We start from the raw sequence: 10,186 nt of genomic DNA, 5'->3' as shown, positions 1-10,186 counted from the left end.
ACTTCAATTGATCTCTAGCAATTCTTTGATTCTTTCGGAACAGCACGCTAGCATCATATGGTGTTGGAGAGGGCTTGCAGTCACTATAGCCAAAGCGACTCAAGATCTTTTCCACATAGTGAGATTGAAGCAATGTAATCCCACCATCATCGTCTCTCAACAACTTGATGTTCAGAATGACATCAGCCACTCCTAAATCCATCATCTCAAAATAGCGAGATAGGAAATCCTTGACCTCCTTAATAACATTCAGATTTGTTCCGAAAATCAGTATGTCATCAACATACAAGCAAAGGATAACTCCCTCGCCCCCACCATGGCGATAGTACACACATTTGTCAGCTTCGTTTACAACAAAGCTGGCAGCTGTTAAAATTCTTTCAAACTTCTCATGCCACTGTTTGGGTGCTTGCTCGAGTCCATACAAAGACTTCAGCAACTTGCACACTTTTCCTTCCTGACCATCTAGTACAAACCCATCTGGTTGTTCCATATAAATTTCCTCGTCCAACTCTCAATTTAGGAAAGCAGTCTTAACATCCATTTGATGAACGAGAAGACCATGTGAGGCAGCTAGTGAAAGTAGAACTCGAATAGTGGTCAGTCGAGCCACAGGTGAGTAAGTATCAAAGAAGTCTTCACCTTCCTTTGGGTATAACCCTTAGCCACGAGCCGAGCCTTGTACTTTTCAATAGTACCATCAGGCCTAAGACTCTTCTTGAATACCCATCAGGCCTATAGGTTTGCACCCATAAGGACGATCAGTTATCTCCCAAGTTTCATTCACCAAGATGGAATCCATCTCGCTACGAACCGCTTCCTTCCAGTAGTCAGCATCTTCAGATGCATAGGCCTCTGGAATAGAACTGGAAGTATCATCTATGAGATACACAAGAAAATCATCACCAAAGGACTTTGCAGTCCTCTGTCTCTTGCTCCTAGTAGGAACTTCATTGTTCTCCTCCACAGGACTTTCAAAGTGTTCCATCGAAATGGCAGGTTCGGTAATTGTAACTGGTTCCTGATTCGATGAACTAGGCATCTCCTGATTAGATGAGGTAGCCATATCCTTCATGGGAAAGATATCTTCAAAGAAAGTCGCATCATTCGACTCCATGATCGTACCGACATGCATGTCAGGTACCTCAGATTTTACAACCAAGAATCTATAACCAATACTATGAAAAGCATATCGCAGGAAAACACAATCCACGGTCTTTGGTCCAAGCTTGCGCTTCTTTGGAATTGGCACATTGACTTTCGCCAAACAACCCCAGGTTCGTATATAAGAGAGTTTTAATCTTTTCTTCTCCCATTCCTCGAATGGAGTTATCTCTTTCTTCTTTGTGGGAACTCGGTTTAGGACATGACATGCAGTCAATATCGCCTCCCCCCACCATGCGTTGCAAAGACCCGATGTGTCTAACATGGCGTTAACTAAATCTGTTAGAGTACGGTTCTTTCTTTTGGCAACCCCATTTGACCGAGGAGAATAGGGAGGCGTCCTCTCATGGATTATACCATGTTTCGCACAAAAAGCATCAAATTCATTGGAAAAATACTCTCCACCATGGTCGGACCTAAGCCTCTTGATTTTTCGATCAAGTTGGTTTTCCACTTCAGCTTTATAGATCTTGAAAAAGTTCAAAGCCTCATCCTTAGATTTCAGAAGATACACACGGCAGTATCTAGTGGAGTAGTCAATTAACGTCATTAAATATTTATTTCCACCTTTTGTCAAAACATCACTCATTTCACATAGATCTGAATGTATGAGTTCTAGTGGTGCAAGATTTCTCGTTTCCGCAGTCACATGAGACTTACGAGGTTGCTTAGCTTGCACACACACTTGACACTTGGATCCCTTGACAGTGGTGAAACTAGGGATTAAGTTCAACTTCGCTAGTCATGACATGCAACCAAAGTTAACATGACAAAGACGCGAATGCCACACATTTGATTCACTATTGTTGCAAATATGATTAACAACTTTATTGCAAACGTCTGATAAGGATAAACGAAACAGGCCTCCTGACTCATATCCTTTGCCAACAAAGGTTCCATACTTGGATATTACAAATTTATTCGACTCAAAGACAAGCTTGTAGCCATCTCTACACAGAAGAGATCCGCTAACAAGATTTTTATTGACGGAGGGGACATAATGCACGTTCTTTCAGCCGCACGATCTTCCCCGAAGTGAACTTCAGATTAACCGTGCCAACACCACGAACAGAAGCACTTGAACCGTTGCCCATCAGCACGGTTGAAGTCCCTGCGGTCTGATAAGACGAAAACATGGAAATATCACCACATATATGCACATTAGCACCGGTGTCAATCAACCAATCAGGAGAATGACATACTGAAAGAATAGTGGGAAATATACCATACCCAGCATCCTTCATGTCAGTGTCTCCAATGACAACATTAGTGGTCTTGCCGCCTTTCCCAGGATGACGCTTGTCATAGAGATAAGGGAAACTAGGAGCCCAATGATCAGGATCCCCACACACATGATGTAGGGGAACGCGACAGAAAACGAAAATTTTCGGTATAGCGAGCACGCCCAGGACCACTATGGAGACTGCATACAAGGTTTGATCTGATCCGTACCGACTCGAAGCGCAGCGGAAGAAGAGTCGGTGTAGATCGTCGGTGCAGATCCCCGCAGCTAGGATTTACAACCTCCCAACCGCGAGGATGTACTCCTTCTCCGGACAGCCCTTCGGGAAGTGGTCGGACAGTCCCCCGGACAATGTCGCGGACAGCCCTTCGGGAGGACCCTCGAAACTCGAACGGAGACTCGGACAGCCCTTCAGGAGGACACTCGAACAGCCACTCGGGCAAAAGATCGAAACTACAATCTCTCTACAGGGTTGCACACATACGGTGTCAGCTATCCGGCAGGGCTTCGCCGTCCAGAACTAGTTCCTGCCGGAACCCAGACAGCCTTACGGCTCTACGAAACTCTTTTCGTGGGAGGGAGAGAAGAAGCCAGATAATGCATGGCATGTGTATGAGAACAAGGGATGAGCTTTGGGCTGCCCACTCCTCCTCTATTTATAGGAAAGCCAAGGGGTAGGGATGGCTCACAAAAACCCAAAATGCCCATGCAAATGTCACACATGAAGGGCATAATGGGGAGTGAAGTGGAGCTCCATGGAGCCCCACACATGTGGCCGGCCAACCCCCTTGGGGGACCCCCATGAGGAGCATGCTTGTCCCCAAGCCCTTCTAGAAGCCTTTTGGAGATATCCCAAAAGGTGACTCACCATAAAATATCCCAAAAAGCACTTTCACTATTCACGACGACATTTTTCAGCGTCTGTTCGAACTGAAAATATTTATGTGTGCTTAGAACATTTCCAGTACCCACCAAAATTATTTTCAACGCGCTCCGAAACAATTCCGGTTTAGTGATTTTCATCTGCGAAAAGCATCTGAAGTGGCTCCGGCAGCTCCGGAACATTTCCGGTTTTTATCTCAGAAAATTCCAAAAAGCTTCCAGAATGATTCTAGCATCCTCCAAGAATTATCAGGCATGTGCCGAAACCAATTTGACTTAATGTTGTATCCCGAAATAACTTTTCGGTATCATCGAAACTTATCCGATGACCTCTCTCTGCGGTACGATTCCACTGTCCGAAACTTTTTCGATGATTTTCTCTCAGACTCCCTGTCTAGTATTCAGCAGATAGATGACCCTTAAGCGTGTGACCCTATAGGTTCGGTGAAGTATAGACATGACCTGGAACCCCTTCCGATCAATGATCAACATCGGAGCCGTGGACACCCATATTGACCCCTATACCCACACGAATGAATATTCGAGTGAACCTCCAGTTGCAGTGAACTATTCCTGTTGCTTCGCGATATGTCACAAACACCCGAGGTGAGATTTATTGCATGCCCATGGACGAACAATTTGTCCACCATGCAAGTTACCTCGTTACCGGTTTTGTTCTCTTTTCTCGTTTCCGTGTTCCGGCATCCCAGTGATCAAATCACAATGTGTCTGGCCAGACGATGATGGATACCGTTACACCGAGAGGGCCCGAGTATATCTCTCCATCGTCGGAGGAGCAAATCCCAATCTTGAGCTATCTTGTTACTTCCTATACTTTTCCGTGAACCCGAAAGCTGCCGTAATAGCCACCCAGTTACGGATGACGTTTAACAAACCCCAAAGTTCACGAAGCAAGCACGAAGGAACTTGATACTCTCATGGTCTAAGGAATTATGCAAACATTAACTATCTCAATGATATTAACCATAAACTTGTGACGAAGGTATCTCATAGCATAACATCAATCCGGGTTGATTCAACACAAGCGTTCTACCAAACTTGTGCCTTCAAAATTGCCGGCATAGTCATGCCCATGATCAGGAAACAGGATCATCATGCAATACTTGAGCTAGTCTTAGAGGCAAGACTAGGAATATATTTTACCGTTTATTATACCACACGTGCATATGAGTTCCCTCCGAGCCTCGTGGATATTGTAGACTCGAGAATCATTGCAGTTATAGCATGGATCATAAACATTCATTACAAACTTGGAGATACAAAATAAATGTTATTACTGCCTCTAGGGCATATCTCCTACAGACTCCCACTTGCACTAGAGTCATAATCCAGTTACATGGCTTCCCTAACACCAATGGCTATCCGGTGCTGCTCATGTTTTGCTCGTGGTAGAGGCTTTGTCATCGGGTCTGACACGTTCAGATCCATGTGAACTTTGCGTACTTTCACTAAACCCTCTTCGACATGATGTCGAATGAGTTTATATTTGCGTTGAATATGTCTTGTCTTATGGTGCGAACTTGGCTCCCTTGCCTGAGCCACGGCACCACTATTATCACAATAGATCTCCACCGGGTCCTGGGCACTAGGAACCACACCAAGGTCTTCAAGAAATTGTTTGATCCATACCGCCTCCTTGGAGGCTTCTGAAGCAGCAACATATTCCGCCTCCATTGTAGAATCCGCCACAGTCTTTTGTTTGGAACTTTTCCAATCAACTGCGCCGCCGTTCAATATGAAAACGTAGCCTGATTGAGATTTGAAGTCATCTGGGTCAGTCATGAAGCCTGCATCAGTGTAACCACTTACAATGAGCTCTTCATCACCTCCGTACACAAGGAGTAAATCCTTGGTCCTTCTGAGGTACTTAAGAATACCCTTGACTCCGGCCCAGTGTTCCAACCCTGGATCACTTTGGTACCGGCTGCTAACACTTAGCGCATAGGAAACATCTGGTCTTGTACATAGCATGGCATACATAATAGAACCAACTGCCGAGGCATATGGAACATCATTCATTTGTACTCGCTCATCCAGAGTCCGAGGACTCTGATTCTTGCAAAGCACTGTGCCAGGTGACATGGGGAGTAGGCCTTTCTTGGAGTTCTCCATGTTGAACCTCTTCAACACCTTGTCAATGTACGTGCTTTGGCTAAGCGCTATCAGGCGTTTTGATCTATCTCTATAGATCCTGATGCCTAATACATATGCCGCTTCGCCTAAGTCTTTCATTGAAAAACTTTTCTTCAATGAGTCTTTTATTTCGCTAAGAAAATTCACGTCATTTCCAATCAACAATATGTCATCCACATACAAGATTAGAAATGCTTTTGCGCTCCCACTAAACTTCTTGTAAACACAAGATTCTTTGTCATTCCTGATGAAGCCAAACTCTTTGACCACTTCATCAAAACGAATGTTCCAGCTCCTTGATGCTTGCTTCAGACCATAAATGGCTTTCTGAAGTTTGCATACCTTTCCAGCATCCTCATGAATGACAAAACCTTCTGGCTGTATCATGTATACATCCTCTTTGAGGTTTCCATTTAGGAAAGCCGTTTTGACATCCATCTGCCAGATTTCATTGTCGAAATAAGCAGCAATTGCTAGCAATATCCGAACGGACCTAAGCATAGCTACTGGCGAGAAAGTCTCGTCGTAATCCACTCCTGGAACTTGTGTGAACCCTTTCGCGACAAGTCTAGCTTTGTGGATAGTAATGTTACCATCCGCGTCCGTCTTTCTTTTGAAAATCCATTTACAACCAATGGGCTTTACGCCTTCTGGAAGTTCTTCCAAGTTCCAAACTTGGTTTTCGTACATGGATTCCATTTCGGATCTCATGGCTTTGTGCCATTCTTTTGAGCTGGGCCCCGCCATCGCTTCCTTGTAGTGCGCAGGTTCATCGTCTTCAAGAATGAAGATTTCGTTATGAAACCACTCAGGTGGCTGGATAGCCCTACCTGATCTGCGCGGTTCAGTTACAACATTGTCTGAAGTCTCCGCATCACATGCGACAACTTCCGGCTCGGTTGTAGGGATAATTAGCGGAATTTCTTCCGGTTCCTTAGCCATATCAACGGTTGCTGAAGATTCACTAATCTCATTGAGTTGTACTGTCCTCCCACTCACTTCTTTAGTGAGAAACTCTTTCTCAAGAAAGACTCCATGTTTTGCAACAAACACTTTGTTCTCAGAGGCGTGGTAGAAAGAATACCCAACTGTCTCCTTGGGATAACCTACAAAGTAACATTTGTCTGATCTGGGATCAAGTTTGCTTGGCTGTAAACGCTTTACATAAGCTTCACAACCCCAAATTTTGAAAAACGACAGGTCGGGTTTCTTCCCGTGCCACATCTCATGTGGCGTCGTCTCAACAGATTTAGACGGTGCTTTGTTTAGTGTGTGAGCAGCAGTAAGTAGTGCGTGACCCCAAAAAGATATTGGAAGATTTGTAAGAGACATCATTGACCTTACCATGTCCAACAAGGTTCGGTTACGTCGTTCCGATACTCCATTTCTCTGTGGAGTTCCGGGAGGCGTAAGCTGTGAAACGATTCCACGATCACTCAGATGTTGGCCAAACTCATGACTAAGATATTCGCCTCCGCGATCAGACCGCAGAAACTTAATCTTTTTGTTACGATGATTTTCTACCTCATTCTGAAATTCTTTGAACTTTTCAAAGGTTTCCGATTTATGCTTCATTAAGTAGATATAGCCATACCTACTCAAATCATCAGTAAAAGTCACGAAGTAAAAATATCCACCCCGTGCGCCTGTGTTCATTGGACCACATACATCACTATGTATTATTTCCAATAATTCACCCGCCCGTTCAGGATGACCCGTGAACGGCGTCTTGGTCATTTTCCCCATCAGGCAAGCTTCACATGTGTCAAATGATTCAAAATCAAGGGACGGTAAAACTCCATCTTTATGGAGTCTTTGCATGCGTTTCTTACCGATGTGGCCAAGGCGACAGTGCCACATGAAAGTGGTGGTGGCATCAGCCTTCTTAAGGCGTTTAGCATTCACGTTAAAGACATCATTTCCACATTCAAGATTTAGTATGAAAAGGCCCCCAACAATGGGTGCAAATCCATAAAACATATCCTTACAATAAAGTGAACAACCATTGTTCTCAGACTTGTACGAATACCCATCGTGTACCAAACATGATCCGGAGATACTGTTTCTACACAACAGTGGAACAAAATAACAGTTACTTAGTTCTAAGATAAATCCTGAAGGGAGACGTAGAGGCATAATGCCGACGGCTTGAGCGGCGATCCCAGCGCCGTTCCCGACGCGCATCACGACTTCATTCTTTGCTAGCTTGCGCACCTTCTGAAGTCCCTGTATCGAGTTGCAAATGTGAGCAACCGATCCGGTATCAAATACACAAGACTTAGAGTTTTCGCTAGCAAGCAAAACGTCAATGACATTAACTTGTATAACAATTATACCTTTTCCGGTTTTCCCGGTCTTCTTATCTTCCAGATACTTCTTGCAGTTTCTCTTCCAGTGTCCTGTGCCCTTGCAGTAGAAGCACTCAGTTTCATTCTTGGCTCCGCCCTTAGAGTTGCTTTGGGAGCCGGTCTTACCGGTGCCCTTGCCCTTCTTTGGCTTGCCTTTCTTCTTTTTGAAACTGGCGGTTTTATTCACAAGCAACACTTGCTTGCGATGTTTCCGCAGTCCTCCTTCTGTAGTTTTCAGCATGGCGAGCACTTCTTCCGGCGTCTTCTCCATCCCTGTCATGTTGTAGTTCATGACAAAACCGTCGTAAGACGGGGGGAGTGAAGAAAGCAACATGTCCATCATATGGCCAGGTGGAAGTGGAAATTCTAGGGCTTTAAGCCTTTCAGAATAGCCAATCATTTTGACCACGTGTTCGCCAACTGAACTACCCTCAGCCATCTTGCAATCCATCAAAGCCTTCATGATATCATATCGTTCAGACTTTGCGGTTTCCTTGTACAGAGCATCCAATTCCCGGATCATATCACGGGCTTTATGGAATTCAAAAAGTTTTTGAAGCCCTGGACTCATGCAAGCTAGCATGAGGCACTGCACTAAGTTGTGATCATCATCCTTAGTGGCCCAGACATTTTGTTCATCTACCGGTGCATCTGCCGCCGGTTTAACTGGAAGAGCAGTTTCAAGCACGTACAATTTCTTAGCGCTCCTGAGGACAATCCTCAGGTTACGGACCCAGTCCGCATAGTTGTTTCCAGTCGTAGCTAACTTCTCTTTCTCTAACATCGGGCCTAAGTTGAATGCGGTGTTGCGAGCCATTTGATCTACAACGAAGACACAAGTTTCACTTAGACTTTGTTTATAATGAAATTTGCACTAGTGAATAAACATTTTATTCTAAAATGCACTCCCACTTAAATCAATATCTCTCAAAATTGATTATGAGTGATTCAAGATCCGTGTCTTGATTGTTCGCCATTGGTGTAACACCACTGATGACGAAAATCTTAACCGGTAGGCCAACTTGCCAATCACATCACTATGTGACTCTTGTTCATCTTTCGATGCGTGTGTTCCGAGCTCATGACGGTCATGCCTGAACGTCAAGACAACCAAGTGATCTCGCTGCGAGGTCTCAACTCACCCGCCTCACACTTCTCTAATCGTTCGTACCCATGTGACACGGCGCACCCCGAAAAGATAGGTGTCGTGACGGTGCTACACTTGGGAGAACACTATCTACTTGATATCTTTAAGTGAGAGATCACCCTAATAAAAGCGACTACCGCGCAATCAAGAAGGGTGCATCATAGGGGATAAACATCTCAGGCAATTCATAATTAGCATGATATGGTATAGCCCTTTCTGACGGAGAAGTCTTTCAATTCTTCGTCTTCGGCATTTGCTTCGGTGTTCACCTTCGCGAAGATTGCCACCACCTTGTCGATGCACCAGATAATATTGCTATCTCTATAGCTAATAAAATAAGTGCATTACTTAAGGTTGACACGCAGGTCATCAAAGTGCAATCATATGGCTCCAGCCATCATGCAGAATCATGACATGCAGGTCATGTTAGTTACATCATATAGTCATCTCATACATAACCAAATTGAATATGAGCATTGCTATACCACATCACATGCACATCCTGCAAAACCAAGTTAGACGCCTCTAATCGGTTTATGCAAAATTTTATTTTACTTGGCTTCTAAGGTTTTGACTTAAACCGCAGCTACCAACGTTTTATCATCAAGTATGATTATTCAAGTTGCTAGATTAACATCTCAGGGTGTATGAAACACGAGATAATTAAATCTCGAGCCCCATACTAAACTTCGTCATACGCATGACCCCCGTGCAGATCATATCTGCAATGCCCTTTCATCTGCGAATTTCATCTTTCTTTTGACTATGGCAGAACCCAAAGAACTGATAGCACTTCCATGATCAATCAGGATCACGGATTGCCAGAACTTTGTCAAATTCCACCATGCTGTCTCGATATTGAGCAAACGCAAATTCTAGGGAAGCAACAAGAACATCGGGTAACAGATTTCATCTGTCACCCGCATAAATAATTTTCAGCAATAGATCTCATCTACTCCAAAATTATATTATGCAATACCCATACATCTCCGTGTATTCTAGATCGTAACCTGCATCTACGCATAGCACGGCTCTTGATGCCATTGTAGGGGAACGCGACAGAAAACGAAAATTTTCGGTATAGTGAGCACGCCCAGGACCACTATGGAGACTGCATACATGGTTTGATCTGATCCGTACCGACTCGAAGCGCAGCGGAAGAAGAGTCGGTGTAGATCATCGGTGCAGATCCCCGCAGCTAGGATTTACAACCTCCCAACCGCGACGATGTACTCCTTCTCCGGACAG

General features: G+C 44.4%; 1 protein-coding gene across 1 annotated transcript; it reads right to left on the bottom strand.

Moving 5' to 3' along the window:
• Positions 1-7,608: 7,608 nt before the first annotated feature.
• On the bottom strand, positions 7,609-8,355 carry LOC123168876 (uncharacterized). Its single transcript, XM_044586737.1, has 2 exons — positions 7,780-8,355; positions 7,609-7,669 (listed from the first exon to the last, which is right to left on the bottom strand). Exons 1-2 carry the CDS (start codon positions 8,312-8,314, stop codon positions 7,635-7,637), a joined length of 570 nt encoding a protein of 189 aa, XP_044442672.1. The 5' UTR covers positions 8,315-8,355; the 3' UTR covers positions 7,609-7,634.
• Positions 8,356-10,186: the final 1,831 nt, after the last annotated feature.

Source organism: Triticum aestivum, chromosome 7D, assembly GCF_018294505.1.
Source record: "Triticum aestivum cultivar Chinese Spring chromosome 7D, IWGSC CS RefSeq v2.1, whole genome shotgun sequence".
NCBI lineage: Eukaryota > Viridiplantae > Streptophyta > Magnoliopsida > Poales > Poaceae > Triticum > Triticum aestivum.
This window is presented reverse-complemented; position numbering and strand designations above follow the sequence as displayed.

What these genes read in the sequence shown, in the direction of transcription:
- LOC123168876 (XM_044586737.1), bottom strand. Translation starts at nt 8,314, where the DNA reads ATGATCCGGGAATTGGATGCTCTGTACAAGGAAACCGCAAAGTCTGAA. An exon ending in GACCGGGAAAACCGGAAAAG is followed by an intron (nt 7,670 to 7,779) that starts GTATAATTGTTA and finishes AACTCGATACAG; the next exon opens with GGACTTCAGAAGGTGCGCAA.